This window comes from Podarcis vaucheri (assembly GCF_965113315.1).
Source record: "Podarcis vaucheri genome assembly, chromosome: 1".
NCBI lineage: Eukaryota > Metazoa > Chordata > Lepidosauria > Squamata > Lacertidae > Podarcis > Podarcis vaucheri.
Genome location: NC_138759.1, coordinates 79408615 through 79432120, shown reverse-complemented (window position 1 = coordinate 79432120; position 23506 = coordinate 79408615). Strand labels below are relative to the sequence as shown.

Below are 23506 nucleotides of genomic sequence, written 5' to 3'. Positions count from 1 at the left end.
AAACAAACCATAATGTCTGAACCATGACACACTGTGACTACGCTTTGTCAAAAGGAGCCAACTTCAAACCATAGTTTTATTACGGTGGCTTGTTTCAGTTGACCACAGTTCAGGGTTTTAATAGTATGCTAAGCTGTTGTTAATTGAAATCGGAAGTTAAGGCTTCCAGTTTCCTTGCAGCCGTGTTGGAGAATAAGAAGGGAAGGAAGATGGCGCAAGCCTGAAACACAACAGCTTATTCCTGCAGTAAGCCATGGTTTATTGTCATGTCAGAACAAGCCACAGTGAACTGTTTAAAGGTAGCTGCACCAAAGGGTTTTGTTTTTCCTTTTCTCCTGATATCTGTTCCATTCTGGTCTGGCTGAGTGGTATTAAGAAAAGCCCATTTGCAACGGCACTAAATCAAATTGAGGTTGTGAACTCAAGGAGTGTCTGGTAGAAGCAGAGTGGTGGGGTTTGTGGAGAAGGTTGGCATGAACAGTTTGTTCCGAACTGGAATGTAGGCAAAAGGTTCCCGATAGACGGCTAGCTTTATTTATTTATTGCTTTTGTTACATAATGTTGTTAACAATAACAGCTGGGAGGGGGGGTGTATGTCTTGTTTTGGAGATGTGCCTGCTTCATCACCTCTCCCTCCCTCTCACCTCTTATTTTAGTTTGGATCCAAACTCAAAGCATCCCTCTCCTCTAGATTAAACATATTTAGCCCTGGTCTATGCATGCAGATAAGGCTAGAGCCAGCAGAGCCTTCACCTCTGTCTCTAGCCAGTCTCATTGCAACCCAAAAGTCTCCCAAATACCTCACAGCAAAAAGCTGGCTGTCTGAAGCAGGAAGCCCTGTTGGGCCAGATGCATCGAACAATTAATAAGTAAAGCAATAGTTCAGAAGTGCTTGCCTTCCAGCTAATGTAGGTAGGCAGTGGGTATGTCAGTAAAAGGCCTAGGGATCTTCACTGGTTGCCGTCACCCCATGGATCTCACTCATTTCATTTAGATATTTTGATACTACTCTTTATCATAAAGTCACAGGGGGATGCGCAACATATTAAAATGCACAAATGCATATTCCGAGGCCAATTGGAACATCTATATGAAATAAACTCAGCACAAACTAAAATAACAGAGGATAATGTAAGGTGACAATGGGTGCCATACACTGACCTCAGTGTATTATGCCTCCTAACCTCCAGAAACCTGGGTGGGGGGGGGGAGTGTATTCACTTCCCTCTTGAAAGAGTAGGCAAGACACTACAGTACTCAGTAGGGAGATAGTTCCATTGTTTCGGAGCTGCCACAGGAAAGGCTGTGCTGTGGGTCCTCACACTACTGAACACCTCTGTTGTGGTGGCCATCAGGAGGTTCTCCTTAGCTGATCTTCAGGCCCAGGTGGTAGGTTGGTAAAAGAGAAGTTCTCTTATTTTAATGTCAACATAAGCACTTTGGCTTGGGCTCTAAAGAGAATTGGCAAGCTGTGCAGCTGTTTTAGTACTCTGGAGCCCTGCATTTTACACTAGTTGCAAGTTCTGAACCATTTTGGAAGAGCAGCCCTACAAAGAGTACATGACAGTAGTCTAATCTAAAGGACAGCAGAGCATGGATAATAGTGGCCAGGCTATCTCTATTCAGGAAAGGATGCAAACGAGTGCAGCCCCTTCCAGAATAAGGGTGTTCTGCTGATTCTCGGACTCTGTGCAACCACAGCACCTATGCTTGTCTAGATTCAGCTTCTGTTTCTTGGCCCACATCCAGCCCATTACTGCTTCCCCAGGCACCAATGAAACAGAAGGAGCTGTGTGTCATCAGTATATTGATGGCAATTCACACCCCCTGAATATGGCTGCTATAACCTGCCAGACTCGCCAAGCAACTGTGAACTGGTACATTTGCAATTGCCTATAAGTGTTTGGAAATTTGGGGGTGGGACAGACTGTTAACTGTATCTGTATAATAAAACCTTCAATGATTCCTTGTCATTCTTTCTCTCCTCCCAGAGGTATGTTGATGGAGGGATTTCTGACAACCTGCCACAGTATGAGCTGAAGAACACCATCACGGTGTCCCCTTTCTCTGGGGAGAGTGATATCTGTCCACGGGACAGCTCCACAAACATCCATGAGCTCAGGGTCACGAATACCAGCATTCAGTTCAACATGCGCAACCTCTACCGCCTTTCAAAGGCCCTGTTTCCACCAGAGCCTCAGGTGAGAGCCCAGCATGATTGTGTATATTTTTGTAGTGACGCTTGAGCTTCCATAGATGGTAAACATTGTTTATGGCTCTTCATTTGAAGGAACTTCAGGCAACCTGAATTTATATACTTTCTAAATACAAATCATTGTAGTCATCCCTCATCAGAGCACTTCATCTGTCTTAGCCCTTATGCTTCTAACACAAAACTGTGCATGTTTACTTGGAAGTGAGTCCCACTGGTGTTGGATGGAGCTTACACACCTATAGAAACCAACCTGCCCTCCGTAAAGCTTCAGTGGTGTTTGTGCCACCCATTTCTGAGAGACGGGCATATGGTGTTTCATGAACAGCTGCACGTTTCCTTTTAGAAACAGGCAACAAAGTCACTGAAAGGCACGTGGGTGATCAGCCAATGCACTTCATGTAACTTGGGACTCCCACTCCCATTCTTTAGAGGGTGTTGACAGGTAGCCTAATTTGGAGTGGCAAATGCTCATTCTATGATTTAATCTGACTTGTTTTTTTTTAAGTGATGGGACAAGAAGCCTTCAAAACTTTTGGAATGCACTGAATGCCTTTTTTAATCCCATTGGAATAACATGAAGAGAGCTGAAAATACCTTCAATTGTTTGAAAATGCTTATGGACTGTATTCAGTTGGTGTAGACTGACATTCCTTTGTTGGCCTTCTTTCTTCCCCCATGGGTGTTCATTCAGAGCCATTGCCCAGACCATAACATGTCTCCTCTGTGTTCCTGTTGGTCCGTTCTTGCTTTCTGCCCTTTCTCCCTCTTTTATTGCTGCAGTAGAAAACACTGTTGGGGTAGCAATGGTTGTAACCAGAAAACAAGCCCCTCTTGCCCTTCCAACTGGAATGTTTAGACACAGACTTTCATCATCATAACTGACTCTCCTTTATCTCTGTGTGTAGGTTCTGCGGGACATGTGCAAGCAAGGATACAGGGATGCACTGCACTTCTTGAAAAAGAATGGTAAGCACTTAGCAAAAGGTTTTGCCTTCCCTCCCCACCCAAATTTTCTAGCAAACGTAAAACTGTGTAAAAACATTTTTCTTCTCTGCTTTATAAGTTTCCTTGTGTCCTGCTTGTGCATAAAATCCATTGGCGGCCATGCTTAACCCTCAGTTGTCCCATCTAACCAGTTGTTGCTAAGCAGAAAAGGAGACGCGGGTGGCGCTGTGGGTAAAACCTCAGCGCCTAGGACTTGCCGATCGTATGGTCGGCGGTTCGAATCCCCGCGGCGGGGTGAACTCCTGTCTACGGTCCCAGCTCCTGCCCACCTAGCAGTTCGAAAGCACCCCTAAGTGCAAGTAGATAAATAGGTACCGCTTTATATCCGGAAGGTAAACGGCGTTTCCGTGTGCGGCGCTGGTGCTGGCTCGCCAGCTGCAGCTTCGTCACGCTGGCCACGTGACCCGGAAGTGTCTTCGGACGGCGCTGGCTCCCGGCCTCTTAAGTGAGATGAGCGCGCAACCCTAGAGTCGGTCACGACTGGCCCGTACGGGCAGGGGTACCTTTACCTTTACTATGCAGCAGCCAGCTTCATTATTGCCAATTGTATTTCCACTTATCTGAGTTTGAGCACCCTTTCCATTCTACATAATTAGAAAAGTTCTGAGTAAATCAAGAGGTTTTACATACTCCTACACAAATCGCTGAATGAAAGCAAAACGTTGGATATGACAAGAGAGTCTATTTTGTATTTGATCACATAGATGCAAAATGGCACTGGGTATGATCCACTGGGGTTTTCTCCTGCACAAAATTCATTTTAATGGAAGCTGTGCAAGAGCATAACAATGCTTCTCTAGCACTCTGCCTATTATTCTGGCATGAGCCGGTGCTGTGGCCAGAGCACACTGTTTGTGTCTATAGTGCCACCTTGTGGTACACTGTCTGTAGTGCAGCAATCTTGTGCACTGTATTTTTTTGTCCTTGCAGTTCATGAGTTAACTACTTACATTGATGCAGTTCAGGTCTTGCCTGTGTGCTTCCTACAGGCAACAGTTGGTCACTAAGAGAACAGGATACTCAACGAAATGAGGCTTTGCTCTGATCCAGAAGGGCTCTTTTTATGTTCTTATATTACATGATTCAGCAACCCCACTGCGCTACCCCAGAGAAGGCAATTAGAGAGGAAATCGACTTGGTAACAGCCAAAGATTTCTTATGGTTGCAGGTGTGAAAGGTTCTACTTGGGACTTCTTATTGAAGCTATGTATAGTAGTTCTAGAATTCAAATGGTACTTTACAGAATGTGTAGGCATATACAGTGGTACCTCTGGTTACAAACTTAATTCATTCCGGAGGTCCGTTCTTAACCTAAAACCATTCTTAACCTGAGGTACCACTTTAGCTAATGGGGCTTCCTGCTGCTGCCGCGCCGCTGCCGCCACGCAATTTCTGTTCTCATCCTGAGGTAGAGTTCTTAACCCGAGGTACTTCTTCCTGGTTAGCAGAGTCTGTAACCCAAAGTGTTTGTAACCCGAGGTGCCACTTCAGGCATGTCCAACAGGTAGATCGCAATCTACTGGTAGATCACGGGGTGTTCCTGGTAGGTCCTGGTTGATCTCTGGCCCCTCAGCGATCTCCTTACAAAAAAACCAAAAAAAAACCAACAACAACAAAAAACTAAAAACTCCCACCAACTTTGGCTTCCTAAAAAAAGCTCCACAACCTTTGGGTAGATCACTGCTAGTCTTTTTACGACAATGAGTAGATCACTGCCAGTTTTTTTATACTGTGAGTAGATCACAGACTATTGGGAGTTGGAGGTCCCTGGATAGATAAACCATGTGGTACTGAGTTCTTAGAACTACGTTGCTTCAGTCTGTAGAGGTGGGGTATATTTGTGGGCAGGATTTAACATTTAAATGTCCCTCCATGCGCATGTTTTACAAGAAACAACATACTTCTGCTGCACGATACTTCTAGGTATTAGACATCGCACATTATGTACAACATACGTGTTACAATATTCTTTTAAATATTTGTAAACTAAACTTTATTCAAACAGATCCAATGGCAGTGTACAGTTATAACAAAGAAAGGAAAACATAATCCACCATAGATCTATTGTTTTAAGATACCTGTGGTTTTTTTAAAAAAAGTTCCAAAAACAAATTTAGCACTTAAAAAAAAAAGTCTGAGTAAACAAATAAGTTTTAACCTGGTGCCCAAAGGAGTGTAGCATTGATGCCCACTGAGTCTTTTCCCGAGGAGCTATTTCTCTCTGCTTTGTAAACCCTCTTGCCTTGCACAGCTGTCTCACATGCCTTGGTGGCAATTTCATGTCCAGTGCTTATTGTACATGGTATCCTCCGTGACAGCAGGTGGCTTTTGGCTGTGACTGCCACTTTCTCCACTGTCAGGAAAGATAATCTGCAAAGCATATTAAGTTTTTGGTTGAAGCACAACAGTTCCTTCTCCCTTCTTCCTCAGGTCTTCTCCATCGTCCAAGACCCACCAACCCTTTGCTGGCTATTGAAAATGGTGCCGGGGTGAGGAATGCTGAAGAAGAAGAGGAGGAGGAGGCAGGGGAAGAGGACCAGCTGGGAGAGAGTGCTGCACTGGCAGAGGCTGAAGATCACATTCTTGAACACTTGCCTCCTAAACTGAACCAAGGTATGATCTTGGGTTGGAGAGGCTGCTGTGTGTCTGTGTCTGACCCAAGGCTCTCCTCATTACACAGACTAGGCTGAGGCTTTTGTAATGCTCTAGGGGTGAGGAACATGTAGTTCAGTATCATCTGATGTTGGGCCTCCGCCACGAGTTCCCCACCCCGACTTATGTCCTGCTTTTTTCCTTTGTGGGAGAAAACGGGAGAAGCGGAAGAAAGAAGAATGTTGAGAGGCTAAAAGATAGACATTCCGATTCTGCACATATGCATACGTTTTATTTTGTTCTGTGCAGATGATTTGGTTTCCCTGGTACATATTCGAACTACAAGTTCCAGGCTCTGTGGAGGAAGCCATGATGGTTAAATTGATTTCATTGTATAGTTGGCCATAATTGGCCATGTCCAAAGGTAAATTAGGAAACTGTGAATACATGAAATACACAGGGTGGGAAGTATGGCTAATGTAGGTAAAGGTAAAGGGACCCCTGACCATTAGGTCCAGTCATGACCGACTCTGGGGTTGTGGCGCTCATCTCGCTTTATTGGCCGAGGGAGCCGGCGTACAGCTTCCGGGTCATGTGGCCAGCATGACTAAGCCGCTTCTGGCGAACCAGAGCAGCGCACGGAAACGCCGTTTACCTTCCCGCCGGAGCGGTACCTATTTATCTACTTGCACTTTGATGTGCTTTCGAACTGCTAGGTTGGCAGGAGCTGGGACCAAGCAATGGGAGCTCACCCTGTCGTGGTGATTTGAACTGCCGACCTTCTGATCGGCAAGTCCTAGGCTCTGTGGTTTAATCCACAGCGCCACCTGCGTCCCTATGGCTAATGTAAGGGGATACAATTTGCTCCATGGCCCCCTGCAGACATATTGCAGGATTTCAGAAAATCTCTATTTCCCATTAATAACACAAGTGTACTGAGCAGTGTTTTGAAAGTGTGCATGTGTTCACATATGCATGTGGAAATTCTGAAGTTGGTGCACAGCACTGACTTGAAACTCTGGTTCCAACCTCCACTGCCCAGTAAAGTTGGTATCTGAGAAGAACAGGCTGCCTGCCTTGATTTAGGGTCTGGCTATAGTTTTTTATTTTCCTATTGGAACTTCTCTTAGGTGACTCATGAGATAACGGATAGTAGACACAGAAGCATAAAAACCAGCAAAATTGTCGGGAAATGCCTGTAGACAGATAAGATGGGGATCAGTGTTGAGGAGAGATGAATAAAGTGATTTGCTGCCAGCTCTAGAATTGACACAATCTTCCCGCCTATAACAAACCTCTTGGTCCCCCTGCTTAGTAGTAGAAGCATGTTTATGGCTAGAGAGATTTTGTGGATCTTCAAAGTAGTCTGAACATCCAGTAATTGCTTTTAAAATGTTGGTGACTTGTGTTTTCAATTCCCACTCCTGTTGTAGCATGTGAAGTCCCTCACTTCATTTCAAACCTACACCTGCACTGGGAAACTACACATTAATGTTGTTGTTTTTTTGAACTGCAGGGCCTTCAGAGCCCTGGCAATAACATGTTGCTAACTCATACTGCCCAACAGAATTGAAGGTTTCAGAGGCATTCAAGTTCTATAGTGAATACTACCTTTTAAATGAGGCAGGCTTGGTCTCTTTCTCTGAGGAAGAAGAGTAATAGAAATCCCTCTGGCTGCTTCTCATGAGCTGGGCGAAGTCTTATACTGCATTTTTATTCCTTGCCTTTTGGGCTGATGTTTGGAGCCACAAGAGGGCTAAATTTTGGACAGGTGTTTCTCCTCTAAAAATTGAGAGGGGCAGTCTCTGCTTTCCCCATTGAATTGGTGACTGGAATAACTCACTGTCTCCATCTCCAGCCCTCTTGGAAGCCTGTGCTGAGAGGAGGGGATTGTTCACCGGCTTTGCCAACCTGTTGCCTGTTCGCCTGGCCTCTACCTTGATGCTGCCATACACTCTTCCTCTGGAGTCGGCTCTCTCCTTCACTGTCAGGTATGCTCTAAATCCTGTTTCTGATATGCTTTTGGGAGATGCTTGTGATTGGGACCTAGACTGCTGTATTATCTGCATCGTTAAGAGCTTGCTACTCTGTGGGACTTGGTTCTAAATAAAACAAGGGTAAAATCCACTCCAAGGGAATTTATTGCAAGCCAAGAACCCTCTCCCATGTGGTTGTCAATGGCTACTAGCCATGAGGTCTATGTGCAGGGTCAGAGGTGGCTATCAGCCACTGGGAAACAGTAGCAGGAACAAACTCTTGCTCTCATGTGCTGCATCTGGGCTTCCCATATAGACACCTAGTTAGCCACCATGGGAAATGGGATTCTGGACGAGAAAGGTCACTGGTCTACTCTAGCAAGGGGAGGCATGCTCTTTATGTGAATACTTGCCATTGTCACAAGAGGCGCCCTTGTGCAGGCTGTTTTTAAGAACACCTTTGCAAAGCTGCAACGTGGCTGGTGCTCCTTCGTGCTTGCAGTGTAGCAATGGCCTGTGTTACGTAACAGCGTCCCTGTTGGTCACCTGTCTCCTTCAGGTTGCTTGAATGGCTGCCAGATGTCCCTGAGGATATCAGGTGGATGAAGGAGCAGACGAGGAAAGTCTGCCACTATCTGATGAGGAAAGCCAAGAAGAAGCTGGGAAGCCATCTCTCAGCCAGGTAGGATTATCTTGTTTGCTTTTCTAAGTATTGCGACACTGGGAGTTGCCATAGGACTGGCGCCATATAAATGGTAATCAGGGGGACTTTGGCCTCCAATCTGACCGTGCTTATTCAGAAATCAGCCCCTTTGTACTCTCCTCCAAGTTTGTGTGCTTAAGATGGCAGTTCTAGATGTGTCATCTTACTTTGCACAGCCCTCTATAAAATAAAGGTGCCTTACTCTTCAGGAAGGTTTAGTGTTACTGTGCCTAGGTAACCGAATACATGGTTATGAAACTACAGGCAATTCCAGCACTGTGCGCTTCTTTTTCAAGAAACCAAATAACTGAAAACCCAGGCTTGACAGTCCCCAGTTTTGTTTTGACGGTGAAATAACATAACTAAGTGCTTGAAGTCCTTAGATGTTGTACGTAACATATTTGAAAGGGCCTAATTTTCTTTCCAAAAGAAAAAGGCCTAATTTCCAAGGGTGGTGTTCAACTAAGTTTTACTCCAGAGTTAAACGCATTGAAATTAATGAACCTGTTAGGGTCTTTGATTTCATTAGATCTACTCTGAGTAAAACTTAGATATAGTAGCATCCCATATACAGAGTGTTCTGAAGAGCTATCTTGGATTAAGTTTAAAACCCAAACAACCCTCTTCAAATGCTTCCTTTTCTCACTCTTGGTTCAGTTTTTTTCCTGTATGTGAACATGTTCCCAGGGCAGTTCAGGACAGTGGGCAAAAATGTATTGTGTGTGAACTGCCAAAAAGTGATTGGATTCTATCTCAAAGGTGTGGGGGGGGGGGAGATAGCCAGAGGTTGCCCATATGGAGATAGCCATGGATGCTGGAAAACTGGCTTTGGGCTGAACATTGATTCTTGGTATAATAGTCGGTGGTCAATAGCATTGGCAGAGAAACTAACATGCCAGGTCAGAACAGCAAAGGGCAAACACCATCCCTATTCTTTTTATAATACATGGCAAAAAAAATATCATTGAATATATAAATTGTTTGGATAGTGGTAGGAATCCACCTAACACTCACAGGGAAACATGGTGTGATCTTTTAGAGCAACCAAATGAGATGTTGTATAGCAAGACAAATGTATATGATTTTATTGGGACAAGTTGTTTGTTATTTCCTACTTTAGCAATTGTTTATATGCTTAATTAAATGACAACAACTTTTTTAAAAAGTAAGGAGGAGAGAAAGCCACTACGTATATATTTTTCCAACCTAACAACAGGGACCCTATTTCCCTTTACTTTCCATGGAATGACTTATAAAAATGTTTGTTCCTGCAATAGCAGATGATTTTTCTACGATCTTCCAATTCACACATTACCGTATTTTTCGCACCATAGGACGCACTTTTTCCCTCCTAAAAAGCAAGGGAAAATGTGTGTGCGTCCTATGGAACGAATGCAGGGGGGAGGCAGGCGGGAAAAGCCCCCAAGAGCCGCACACAAGCTCCGTGAGCTCTTGCGGGCTTTTCAACAGGAGGGAGAAGGGACTCACTGGCGGCATCAGTCCCTTCTCCCACCTCCCAGAAAAGCCAGGAGAAGCCGCGATCTCTTTAAAGGGATTGCGCGGCTTCTGCCGGTTTTGCGGGAGGTGGGGGAATCCCCCCACCTCCCAGGAAAGCCAGGAGAAGTCGTGCAGCCCTTTTAAAGTGTGTGCGGCTTCTGCCGGTTTTGCGGGGGGTGGGGGAATCCCCCCGCCTCCCAGGAAAGCCAGGAGAAGCCGTGCAGCCCTTTTAAAGTGTGTGCGGCTTCTGCCGGTTTTGCGGGGTGTGGGGGAATCCCCCCGCCTCCCAGGAAAGCCAGGAGAAGCCGTGCAGCCCTTTTAAAGTGCGCGCGGCTTCTGCCGGTTTTGCGGGGGGGGTGGGGGAATCCCCCCACCTCCCAGGAAAGCCAGGAGAAGCCATGCAGCCCTTTTAAAGTGCGCGCGGCTTCTGCCGGTTTTGCGGGGGGTGGGGGAATCCCCCCACCTCCCAGGAAAGCCAGGAGAAGCCGTGCAGCCCTTTTAAAGTGCGCGCGGCTTCTGCCGGTTTTGCGGGAAGTGGGGGAATTCCCTCACCTCTCACAAAAGCCAGGAGAAGCCGCAATCCCTTTAAAGGGGTTGCATGGCTTCTGCGGGCTTTGGGGAGAGGTGAGGGAATCCCCCCACCTCCCAGTAAAGCCAGGAAAGCCCTGTGCAGCCCCTCCGCCAAGGAGAGGCTGCACAGGGCTAAAGGGGAACCCAAACAGCGAGCGGAATCCATCCCGCTCGCTGCCTTGGCTTCCTCCATAGCTGCGCGCAGCTCCTCTGCCAAGGAGAGGCTGCACGGGGCTATGGATTCTTTAGCCCCACGCAGCCTCTCCTTGCCGGAGGGAGAGGCTGCACCGGGCTAAAGGGGAACCCAAACAGCGAGCAGAATCCATCCCGCTCGCTGCCTTGGCTTCCTCCATAGCTGCGCGCAGCCCCTCTGCCAAGGAGAGGCTGCATGGGGCTATGGATTCTTTAGCCCCACGCAGCCTCTCCTGGGAGGGAGAGACTGCACGGAGCTAAAGGGGAAGCCAAAACAGCGAGTGGGATCCATCCCGCTCGCTGCCTTGGCTTGATCCATAGCTGCACGCAACCCCTCCGGTAGGGAGAGGTTGTGTGCAGCCTGTACGCTGCTCTTTGGGGCTGCGGGGGAAAAAAAGATTTTTTTCTTGAATTCCCCCCCTAAAAACTGGGTGCGCCCTATGGTCCGGTGCGCCCTATGGTGCGAAAAATACAGTAATTTCTCAGGACAGTTCTGTATGTCAACTGTCAACATGCAAAAGATATCAGGATGGTTTGTGCAGACAAATGTGTTGTTTGAAACAGCTTTCAGTAACAAAGCTGTCATTTAATGTTTTACAATATAACAAATAGATGGTTTTTCCAAGTGATTTGTTTGCATTTATCGTGTGACAATAAACAGTTACCACATCAACGGGTGGCTCGCGCATTACATCTGGGTGTTGCACAGTCCACTTGCACTCGACGGGGTGCAGGTTTTATCGAGAGATAACGGAGCCCAGTCTGCCAGTGGAGAATCTCATTTTGCAGAGCAGCCCACTCTACGCAGCTTGTGTTCTCACTTGTACACCTGACTCACTTTCTCAGACCGAATGAAACTCAGCAGTGTGACGACCGTCAGCCTGGGGACTCTGGAGGCTCCAAGTTTCCCCTGGACCTCAGTCAGATCACGTGGCACTTTCTGCTTATGGGCCAATGACGGGACTAGGAAGGGGCAGGACTAGGATAGCCAGGGTGTCAAAGGTCAGTATTGAGGCATGCAAGGACAATCTGAGCACTGCTCACCTGCACCTTCCATGATCCTAGCCTGTGCTGCTGACTTTTTGTATGTGACGGTAGCATCACACTGGCATCTTGTACTGTTAAGGGGAAATTGCAATGGGGAATGTGTGATCTTTTATCCCCCACTCCTCTATCTGTATCTCCATGTCTAGCCTGGAAGCTCCAGTGCAGCAAGCAGCGCTTGTGAGTACAGCATGACAAACAAACTAAACATCTTCCTCTCTCTCTTTCTCTCTCTCAGGCTGTACTACCACCTGGAACTCAGAAAAAGCCAAAGCTTGCCCCTCCCCTTGAGCGTCGGCTATGGGGAGGCGCTGCCCAAGTGGCTGCGGAGTAACCTCTCCCTGACGGACGTTATGACAAAATGGGAGGAGTACCAGCGCCAGCTGATGCTGGGGTTGTTCTGCATTAACGTGGACCTGCAGGCGTCCATCTTCCCATCAGAAGGGCTGCAGATGAGGCACCCGCCAGCAAGCTGCACACAAGAAAGCCTCCAGCTTTTCTGATCTCGTTGCCACACTTTGGGCAGGGGAGGGTAGACAGCCACTGCCTCTCAACAGCGTCCTAATGGAGCTGTAACACCTGCTAAGAGACTTCTTATTTTCTCATTTGCAGAGTGAGAATTTACATCAATATAGCCATTGTGCAACTGCTAAGCTGTTGGCTGCACAGTGTTCAAACCCATAGCAATGTGTCGGGCGTTGCGTACACTCTTAGAGATGATAGTGTATAAATGCCCAGCACATGTGACAAAAGTGCTTGGTCTCTTCGTTGAACCGAAAAGAGTTTTGCTTGGGACACCTTTTCAGAGGCCTCATATCATATTGAACTTGCCGTTTGTGATAAGAGGATTGGGACACAAATCAGTACTCTGGCATTTCTTTGCTTTTAACCTCCTTTGTTTTACATCAGTGTTGTAAAAGGGTCTTTGTTTTGAAGAAAGCCGAGTCCCTCATAGATCATCTTTGCCTGCGCTACACAGAATAGTGAAAAGCAGGCAGGCTACAACAACTGGCTGCCAGATTGGCTCTTGTTATCTAAGGCAGCCCTTGGTTTTCAACTCTCAGCTGATGCACCTTTTTAAATGCCTGTGCCCCACATTATCTTTCAAATCTATCTGGGTGCCACTGCTCTTAATATAGATGTTAGGAATGTAGACTTGTAAAAATGAACTCTTAGAACACTAGAGTTCCTTGTTCCTCTCAGGATCACCCTCTTCTAATGGACTTTTTTTTTAACTATGGAGAGAGAAAATATTAGAAGCTCTGAAACGTGCTTTGTAAGGGTTGTGCTAAAAGTAGGCCCATTGAAATTAATGGCCATAACTAATTTAGATCCATTAATTTCAGTGGGTCTCATCTGAGTAAAATTGAATTGAATACAATCCTAAATGTATGCTTGAGCTATGCTGTTCTTTTCTTTTCGATGCTCCATGTTGTTTGGATGATGCTATTTCCACCCACCCACCCCAAACAACACTACTACGTTATTCTTCAAATGTGCAGAAAGGATGTAAAGAAGGATAGAGGAAGAATGCAGGAGCTAAGAGAGCTTAGTGTATGTTTTTCAAATGGTTTGTGGCTCATCTGATGAGCTGGAGCTGAGCATGTGAGGAGAGATGGGGTGTTTTGCCACTCACAAAATGAAAGTGAAGGTGGAGGCCAAAACTGATGCTGGCCAAACTGGATTTAAGCTCGAGGAATCCATATGCACTTTGTGCCAGTGGTATATTTGATCACTTTTGAAAGGACCTGGCAACCCCAACAGAACTGTGACTGGTGTGGTGGTTAGTCAGGAGGGTCAGGAGCTGGAGGTCCTAAAAGGGATGGCAGTACAGTGTGAAAAGGATGAAAAGAGTGCCAGAAGGTGTCAGAATTGAATGCACACCCTTCTTTCTATCCACCTGTGTCAGAGGTGGGGAACCTTGCACTCTCCATATGTTTTTGGACTCCATCAGCTGCAGAAAGCATGACCAATGGTCAAGGGAAGGTGGGAGGCGTTGTCCAACATCTGGTGGACCACAGGTTCCCCTCCACTGTACCACAGGCTAGTTCAGTGGATCTTGGTTCCTGTTCTGCAAATGAAACAGGGATTCATGTCTTAGGTTAACCTGGAGGGCTTCCCCCCTATAGTTCATAGAGCCAGAAGGACATTTAGTTACTTGCCAGGTTCTCAAGTTTTCTGAGCCAAAGATCTGGTATGTGTTCCCAATGCTTTTGCAAAGTTCCCCACTTGCTGGAATTGTTCACTGCAGTGTGTGTTAAAGGTTAAGCACTCCATGTAGCAGCACATGTCCTGTCTGCTATATTGAATCCCTCTCCCTACAGATGCCTTTCAGATGTGATGTACAGACTACTAATTGTATCAGCACTAAACTGTTATCTCACATTTCACTGCTGTTGCCTTGTTCATGCTACTGCGTAGCCTAGCAGAGATTTGCTGTGGCAGCAAAGCGGCAGCATTCCTTATCATATAGCAATACTGTTTTCTGTGGCTTGCTTTTCCATTGGCTTTGGGGCATATCTATGTACCTGTATACATAATATAAATATATATTTCTTCCCTGTTGTGATTTGTACCATGAAAGCACAGATAGGTTTGTGCTACAGGGAGAAACAAGTCTTTGTATCTGTACTGCGCAGAGGTTGACTTCCTTTGTACACTAACCTACCATCTTCGGTCCTCTTACAACGCAGTCAATCAGTTGAATGCCAAAGATAATCCAAGGGGTATTCAGGGGCAGGGGGAGCTGGCACAGTACATATCAGTTAAGCAGTGTTAATAAAGATACAATTCAGAGTGCCACTGCAGAACAAAGGGGTGGGCATTCTTTGGTAGGCATACCTCACTACTCAGTATACATTGAATAGATTTGTGTTTTTGTTCATTCCAAAGCATCTGAGTAGTGGTGTGTTGCACTGCTGAGCTTTATGAGACTCTTTGAGGCCCATGAGGTACATCCTTGGGGCGCTTTTTTTAAAAAAAAGAAAATTCAGAGTATAATGATTTGAAATGGGCTCAAGTCAGGACATTATGACTTTGTAGTGCATTTTTTTTTATGGTGGCCAATACTAGGATTTCTAGAAATGCTTTCCTCTGCAGAGCTTCTGGAGTGACACAGCTGCTAAACAGATTTTGAGAATGAGTAGCGTTATGAAAACCATCTTGACGCTAAAAGAAAAATATTCCAATTCATAATTGACTGCTCATGTAGCATAAGTGCATGCCTTAACAATTTTGTAAGTAGTTTAGAAACATGGAATTATTCAAGTATGAAGCCTTTGTGACTAGGCAGGATGGGAGTGGTGAGCATTTGGCACTAGCCAATGCAATAGTCCCTCTTCTATAACTTTATGTAAACACACAGGGTGGCAAGGAATTTACTGTTCTCTCTACAAACATTTGCCTTGGAGCTCTAGCTGCGGACTCAACTTTGGAGATGTTGCATGTGTGTTTAGTTTTATGTTGGTTAAGAAAGCAATGCAGACAGCAGCTATTTGTGCAGAGGAAAATTTAGAGGTCCTCTGCATTTTAACTGAAATATAGTCTGTGGTGCCATTTCTGTGGAGGGCCTTACCTAAAAATGGAACTCCTTATTTGGAGTTAAATTGTTAAATTGCTGTTAAATTGTTGCTACCTGTTTCATGCAAATATTTGCATGATCCCCTGTATTCTCGTTGGAGGGGGGAAATGCTCATGAAGAGCGCATCATAGTAAACATCTATCTCACCCTTCTTCCATGAAATAATAGCAAGCATCTCTAAGCAGGGCTCTTGGAGTCAACCTATTGAAATACTGCAAGTCCATGGATTTCAGTGGGTCTGCTCTGAGTGTGATTAGCATGAAATAGCACCCAGAATCTTTTTTCTCTTAAGGAGTGCTTGTATATCAAAAAGTCTCTTCTCTCCTATAGAAAGATGATAATAGCTAGAGACTTCTTGTAATTCATGTGAACTACCATTTGGTCTGCTCCAAGTAAATTTTTTTTTTTTTTGGGGGGGGGAGTTCTTGTATTTTGAAATATTCAGAAAAAAGACATGGCCTTCGTCATCCCAAGTTCTGCCATGTTCTAATTTCCCCCTGTTGTTTTATCATAATGTAAATGTGAACTTCTTTCCTGTAAGAAAACAGTAAACATGTTTGTATGTGTACATATATAGTCAACCACTAACTTATTCCACACTGTATCTTATGTTGTTGTTTTTTTAATGTCTTGCACAATTTAAATCAGGGGTTCCCAGACTGTGATTTGTGAACCACCAGTAGTCTGCTAGCTTCATCTAGGTGGTCTGTGACATGTATGCAAAGAACACTTACAATTTGAATTCTAGGGGATTCAAATTATAATACATTAAAATATAAAAAATAAAAGAAGCAATAGAAATGGAATTAAAAATCATACAGCATCTAGCACAGCACATTGCAGTTGCTAGAACAGGCGGGGGGGATCATTTTAGTCACTCAGCAATTTTTGAGTGGGAAATAAAGTGTGGGAACCACTGATTTAGGTTTTTCTAGTAAGTTGCTGCTTAAGGCAGAATGATTATACTGCTGTGTTTGTTTTGCTGCTAATATGTTATAATTTATATGGCCTCTTCTGTAGCAACCCATCTGGTCAGATGGGAAAATAACCAGGGTTATAAATGCTTGTTTCATCAAGTAAAATTCAGTATTTTTTTCTGCTTTAATTTTTAATTGCTTTAGTTGGACGAAATCCAGATTTTATTGCCAAAACCTAGTATTTTGACATGCATTGGGTGTTTGAAAGGAAAAGAGATCCATGATGTTCTTTAACCCTAACTTCTTTAAAAAAACAAAAACATGTTAAAATGCTATGGTCTAGGTTAGTCTTGGTTCTAATAACCACCAACCTGTAAATTAAGCACAAGTAGTAAGAAGCTATGCACCATAGCTGTGTGCCAGCTAGGGGAAGCCAACCTCTCCCACTTTTTGTCTTGGAAAAGGCTTTGTAATGCCAAATTTAGAGTCTTTTGGATAAAGGCTGAAATAGGGTGACGCAGGTGCGAGCTTTTGCGTGACTTGGCACTTAATATGGTTTCCTCAGACTGAAGAATGGCATCTGATTACACCAGAAGCCAATGGAACAATAGCTTGCCTTAATGGCTTGCCTGTATCTTGCTAGTGTAGCATTGTTCTCAAGTTTTCACAGTGCCTTTTCTTCCTTTTTTAATGCCACTTGCTGCTGCTGTCCTTACAGCACCCATTCCTCTCCTGTTCTCTCTCTATCCAGTTTCCTTGCAACCAGTAGCAGCTTGTGGATTGGTAATATTGCCATAGATGCTGTGGTTGCTGTGCCCTCTCTGTTCCAGTGATGCACACCAGCCTGACCTGCAATCTGCAGAAAATCCAAAGTGCCAAATAGAGAATAAGACCCAACCTTTAGAACTAATTTTATTTTGTATTAGTCTTACTTGAGACCAGAAATCTCTGGGCTGATTTGGGGGGGGGGGCGGTACCCTGATGTGATTGTGCACTTGTGGGACAGCCTGTCATAGATCAATGTTAGCACTTGCTCACGAGTAATATATTTTGTCTGAAGTCAGAGCAGCAGCAAGATTAGTGAGGAAACAATTTTATTTTACATGGCGATTATCATTAAGGAGCATTTTAGTAGTCATTGCTTGAACAGTTCCATGTTTGATATTGTTATGCTTTGCTTCCCCCCCCCCTTCCACATGTTTTACTGGAAATGTGTTAAGTATTTATTTTGAAACAATATACCTCCCTAATAAAATAATTCCTAAAAATGTGAACTGGGGTGTGTGTGTTTTAATTTGTACCCCCTGGGCTTGGCAGCTGTAATCACGTGATGCTTTCTATTGAAAGCTGAACTTGTTTAATGCAGTCAGCTTGGGGGGAGAGGTGGAGAGAGATGCCTGGCCATCCAAAGATGGAAGGCAGACCCTGAGGTACCTAAGCTTGGTGACACCAAGGTGCCTCGTGTGACCCTACCCTGACATCCCATTCTCACAACTACTCCTTTGGAAGCCGCCAATTATTCTCAGGAGCCCATTAGGAATTGGAGCCATAGCTTGTTACTCACCCAGCCCAGCTAGACTCCTCACCAACCCTTTGCCTCAGTTTTCTACCCCCTGTCTGTCATGAAACCAGGTGATCCAGGAGAACCCACCATGTATTTTGCACTAAGATCCTTTGCTGATTTAACAGACATCCAGAAAACCTTTCATTCTGGCCTCTCGTTTAGAGCAGCTATCACCAGTTGTGAATTCTGAAAGTGCAGGGACTTGTTGGTCCCATCTGACTCTCCTGTGTTTGTGTTGGCCAAGTTGATACTCGTGGGTTTGTTAGTGCATCATCTGGGACAGATGCAAAATCTATGCACCCCTTATTTAAGACACTCTTTCCAGCCTCACCATTTTGTGCATATATCGACCAGAGATGCTTATTGTAGCTCAGTGGTAGGGACACACATTTCACTTATATAGAAGGTCCCAGATTCAATCCCTGACATCTCTAGGTAGGGCTGGAAATAGGTAGACCCCCATCTGAAACCTTGGAAAGCCACTACCTTGCAGTACAGACAACAGTCAGCTTAGATGGTCTGACTCAACATAAAAGACTTTCCAGTGTTGTTAACCAAAGCCACAACACACAAGATTATGTAAAGGGGAAAGGGGGGGTACTTAATAAAAGCACCGTAAAAGTACCTGAAGGAGCTTCTCCATCCCCATCATTCAGCCCAGACACTGAGGTCCAGCTCCGAGGGCCTTCTGCTGGTTCCCTCACTGCAAGAAGTGAGGTTACAGGGAACCAGGCAGAGGGCCTTTTTGGTAGTGGTGCCTGCCCTGTGGAACGCCCTCCCACCAGATGTCAAGGAAATAAACAACTATCTGACTTTTAGAAGACATCTGAAAGCAGCCCTGTTTAAGGAAGTCTTTAATGTTTTGTCGTGCTTTTAATATTCTGTTGAGAGCCATCCAGAGTGGCTGAGGAAACCCAGCCAGAAGAGTGCAGTGTAAATAATAATAATAATAATAATAATAATAATAATAATAATAATAATTACCATGGATGGTAGCATTAAAAAGTAACATGCTTCTATGATATCTTGACCTAGATAATAACAACAGTCAAAGAAATGTAAGCAAGATTCCCATGGATTCCCCAGATTCCCTTAAGTTAAGGAAATGGTTCTCAAAGGAGGCAGTGATAGCCACCAACATGGATGGAATTTAGACAAATTCATGGGGGATATCAATGGCTTGATGGTTATGCTCTGTCTCTCTAAGAGGCAATAAGGCTTCTGAATATCAGCAGCAGAAGCGGAGAGCGCGCTTGTGGTCAGGTCCCGCATGCGAGTTTGTATCAGGCGCCTGGTTGGCCACTGTGCGAACAGGATGCTGGACTAGATCGCCGTATGTTCAAAGAAAGAACAAAAAGTCCTAATGGTTGGAGGCCAACCCACGACAGGTTATGCCGCAGCCCCATGCGTTAGTCTTCAGGTGCCGCAGGATCCCTGCTGCTGCTCTGGGAGCTGCCACTCGTCTAGGAAGAAGCAAGCCATAGGAAGACCCTTTTAACTTATCTGCCCCTTCAGTGCTTCCGCATACCGTCCGCGTCACTTTCAGACGTGCGCCGGACAGGGAGGGCGGCAGCTCCTGGCGCGGCGAGCGGTCTCCAAGCGCTGCCTTTCCTCCGCCTGGAATCCCTCTGGATCTGTTCTGTTCGATCGAGCCAGGCATTTCGCCACCAGCGCGGCTATATCTGTGCCCAACCTTCCCCCCCCCTCCCCGCTTCCACCCCGGCCTTGGAAAAAGCAATACATTGACGCGGACGGGGCTGCTGGTATGTCAAGGTTAATTCGCGCGCTCGGCCAACGGCTTCGCTGCGAGGATTCCCCGCCCGCGGCCCTTGGAGCCTCTCCGCTTCACAACTAGCTGGTCCCGAGGAGGAGGAGGAAAGCGGGGACCCGCCTGCAAACTTTTCGCGCGGCCCTGCACGTGCGCGCGCCCCTTAAAGTGGGGCCCGCGCTGGGCTGCAGCCCGCCTTGCGCGACAGCGCCCTCATCCCAGCCACGCGCTTACTCAGCAGGAAGCGCCGTCCAAGTTCAGCGGGGCTTCCTCGCGGGTAGCCGCTTATAGGGCGGCAAGCCCGGCTTCGACGCCTCGAGGCAGGGCCCGGAGCAGCTGCAGCAGCAGCAGCAGGAAGAGGCTTGGACGCGGCTCTAACTGGCCACGAGGCGAGCTTCCTTCCCCCTCAAGCAGCCCCAGGGTAGCTGGCCCTGCCCCTCCGCACCTGCTGCGAACACGTTGCGCGCCAGGGAGAGAGAAAAACGTTCACGCAACGACCGAAGAGTTTCCCCGCTTTCTTTTCCTCCCCCCTCATCTGGCGAGTCCGGCTTCTCCAGGCATTTCCGGGTTGGGGGAAAAAAAAGAGAAAAGCCTCTCTCTGTTTCTTTTCTGTTTGCACATCGATCCCAACTCTTTGGACTGCTGGGCTTTTGTTTAACATCAGCGAAGGAAAAGAAATTCCCCCCTCCCTTCTGCGTCTCTTCTCAGGTGCCTTCAGGATCAGAGGTATAAGGTAACGCCGGGAGCGATCGGAAACTTTGGGTCCCTCCCCCTTTCTGAGAAGATAGCTATTAGGGTCTTGGGGGCCGTTTCTCTCGACCTACGTCTCACACACATATCCAGGTGAGTTTGTGCTGCGCTTCACCTGGCTAACGCGGCTTCCCCTCGGAAAGGAACCACTCTTCCCACCTGCAGCCCCATCTGTGGTCTGCCTGGACCTGCGGACAGGTAGCTGGGAGGCGACGCCCCCGAAAGGCTTGCCGATAATGGCCATTGGAAGGAATGCGTCGGTATTACTTGCGAAAGGATGTGATTATTGAGCTGTAGAAGGCTTCCTTTTGAGGTATCCGGAGCCTTCAGTGGCTGGAATGCGTCCTAATCGGCTGACAGAAAATTCCACGAAAGCTTATGGTGTTGGGCCACCCACCTCACTTACTTACGTGGCTCCTCTCCCCGAGGAGATTTCTAGAGAGTCAGCTGTTTTCATTCTCTTGTAGCAAACACGTTAAAGATTCTGGTGGCATCTTAGGTGTGTTAATAAACGCTAACAAACTGATAATGAGGTTTTGTGAACGCAGAGCCACTTCTTCAGTGCAATCTTAGACGATAAGATGGTGACTTGATTTAGTTATTTTGTTTATAACCACATTTTAAAAACTAAAATGCGTAATGTGGTTCTTTAGCAAAGCCCTCCTGAACCTGCTATCTTAAAAAAATAAAAATCCGCTGGCATAGTTCTTGTGCAGTGACAGGAAGAATTTCATCAGGTGGAACTGCAATGGATGGGGTTCAGTGCTGAGAAAACTGCAGGTGTCAAACTCTTGCATTGTTCTTCACTGCAGTTGTTGCCTCTCTAGAGCTGCCTGAGACACTGAAGTTTGGCATGTGGTGCTTTTCCTGGTGTGGAAAGAAGCATAATGGGAAATGTGTCGCCTGCTAAAGTTAAGTGTAAAGGCATATGAGCAAGACCAGATAGGTGTTTGTGTATGTGTTTATGATTACAGTGGTACCTCGGGTTACATACACCTCAGGTTACAAACACTTCAGGTTACAGACTCTGCTAACCTGAAAGTAGTACCTCGGGTTAAGAACTTTGCCCCAGGATGAGAACAGAAATTGCGCGGCGGCGGCACAGCGGCAGCAGGAGGCCCCATTAGCTAAAGTGGTACCTCAGGTTAAGAACGGTTTCAGGTTAAGAACGGACCTCCGGAACGAATTAAGTTCGTAACCAGAGGTAGCACTGTATAGTCCTAAGAGTATTGTCATGTGTGGTAGCATGCGTCCCCATAGTGTTGCTACATCTTCTTCCTATAAGAAGAAGAAGAAGAGTTTGGATTTGATATCCCGCCTTTCACTCCCCTTCAGGAGTCTCAAAGCGGCTAACATTCTCCTTTTCCTTCCTCCCCCACAACAAACACTCTGTGAGGTGAGTGGGGCTGAGAGACTTCAAAGAAGGGTGACTGGCCCAAGGTCACCCAGCAGCTGCATGTGGAGGAGCAGAGACTCAAACCCGGTTCCCCAGATTACGAGACTACCGCTCTTAACCACTACACCACACTAAGAGATTCTGCAACCCTTAGTGCATTGCAGACAGAAATGTAACAGGTACAGTTTCCCCCATCACTGTAATGTTTAATTTCTGCTGCTTATGTCACTGTTACGGGCACAGAACCTTAACAATGACCCAGTTAATGACCTCTGATGCAACCACTCTTATCAGTAATAACTTATGACTCATTTCAATAAGGAATTAGAAACTCTTGTCTTGGCATTTTAAGCACCGTAGGAGTAATTATCAGTTGTCATAACAGCTGTGCTGATTGATTGTGGTTAGATATCTGACACAAGGTGTTCACAGGTTTCTCTATTCCTCCCCTGTACAGGTAGGAAAGTGGAGCCTTTCACAAATTCTGCTCTTCGAGTTGAGATTTGAACCCAGGGCTCAAGCTGGTAAGTCCCATGTAACTTTTACACAGGTCTGCTCTTAGTATTATATAGTTGCCTGAGGGTAGCTTCAACTTTATTGTAAGAGTGTGGTGTTGTTGCAGCAGCTGTAGAAACTCAACTGCTGCATGCTTGGTGTCAGGAACAAGGGCAGTTTTAGGCCCTTAAGGAATGAGGGTAATTAGGAATTGGGACTGCAGATAGATGGAGCAGTCTATACGGACCAAAGGAGTAGCAGAATGAACAGCCACTTGGGGTATAGAAAGAAGCTCCAAATTTCCATGAGCCATCTTTCTTCTCTCTGTTAACACATGGAATGAGGATTCTTAACAATTGAAAAGAGGACAATGTAATTTTGAGACCAAAGGATAGAAAAATCAGGGTATCAATTAAGACAGGTTCCTATTTGCGTAAGACCTATTATCAAGAACAGAAACTTTGTGCTGTTTAAATTGTCTTGTATAGCAGGAGACATTGTTTTGTTGGCACAGTATTTCCCTCCCCTACCACCCCATTGCAATTTTAAGCATTTTTGTAAGAAGTGTCCCATCAGGTTGAGTACTTGGGTGTGGAAGTTGAAGAATGGGATAGAGATAATAAATTATTGTTCCATTTATTCAGTAGCATTTGCTTCCTGGAAAGTGTGCCCTGCTTGCAGCTTTAACTGAACTGTAAATAACATGCAGGAACCAGTCCAACTTAATCATACTTAAAAGCATTGACTTCAGTGGGATAGAGCATGATTAACTTTATGTTGAATTATGGTGGTGTTGATGTGGAGTTTGTTTTGCTGACATTCCATGGTTTGGAGAAAGCTCTTCGAGGCCACTGTCACAGGTGTGGATTGTTAGTTTACCTGCAAATCCCAGCTCCTTTAAAGTAAATTTATTTGAACTGATAAGCACTTCCAGAAGGAAACTTAGGAAGCATGAGTGTAATGCTCACATGGAATGGATGAGGCCTTGCACTTGCAATATTTTTTCTTCTTCTTATTCCTCTTCTATGTCCTTGCTCTGGATAACTGGCTGGATATGCTGAGAAGAATGTCAGCATCCTCACCTGTATGCAACAGTATTTCTGCTGTGAAGTTCATTGGATCAAATAAGCCAAGACTGAGTGTTATGTACAAATATTGTATCTCCTCCATAGGTTAAAAAATAGGAAAGAATGAACAATGTATATAGTGTAGCAAAGGAAAACGAAGCTTATTATTACTCAT

The 23506-nt window shown here is 45.6% G+C and overlaps 2 protein-coding genes and 1 long non-coding RNA gene across 9 annotated transcripts in view; 2 read left to right on the top strand and 1 right to left on the bottom strand.

Annotated features, from left to right (window-relative positions):
* The window catches only part of PNPLA2 (patatin like domain 2, triacylglycerol lipase), a 43156-nt gene extending 25591 nt beyond the window's left edge, over positions 1-17565 (top strand). The window contains exons 4-10 of one of the 2 annotated variants that reach the window (XM_082230463.1): positions 1992-2201; positions 3121-3181; positions 5651-5833; positions 7671-7803; positions 8348-8470; positions 11597-11752; positions 12033-12171. In XM_082230463.1, the coding sequence (XP_082086589.1) occupies positions 1992-2201; positions 3121-3181; positions 5651-5833; positions 7671-7803; positions 8348-8470; positions 11597-11708 (822 nt within the window). In that variant the 3' untranslated portion in view covers positions 11709-11752; positions 12033-12171. Of the gene's footprint in view, positions 1-1991; positions 2202-3120; positions 3182-5650; positions 5834-7670; positions 7804-8347; positions 8471-11596; positions 11753-12032 lie in introns of both variants that reach the window. The other variant, XM_082230462.1, reaches the window with a different exon arrangement.
* LOC309536576 lies at positions 15986-20194 on the bottom strand. Its single transcript, XR_014221638.1, has 2 exons — positions 20069-20194; positions 15986-19318 (listed from the first exon to the last, which is right to left on the bottom strand). It is a non-coding gene; the product is annotated as an uncharacterized lncRNA (long non-coding RNA).
* The window catches only part of CRACR2B (calcium release activated channel regulator 2B), a 46763-nt gene continuing 42882 nt past the window's right edge, over positions 19626-23506 (top strand). For 3 of the 6 annotated variants that reach the window (XM_082230396.1, XM_082230392.1, XM_082230393.1), the window contains exons 1-2: positions 19626-20466; positions 22227-22293. The gene's annotated coding sequence lies outside the window, so the exon portion shown is untranslated. The remainder of the gene's footprint in view (positions 20467-22226; positions 22294-23506) is intronic. The other 3 variants (XM_082230395.1, XM_082230397.1, XM_082230394.1) reach the window with 3 other exon arrangements.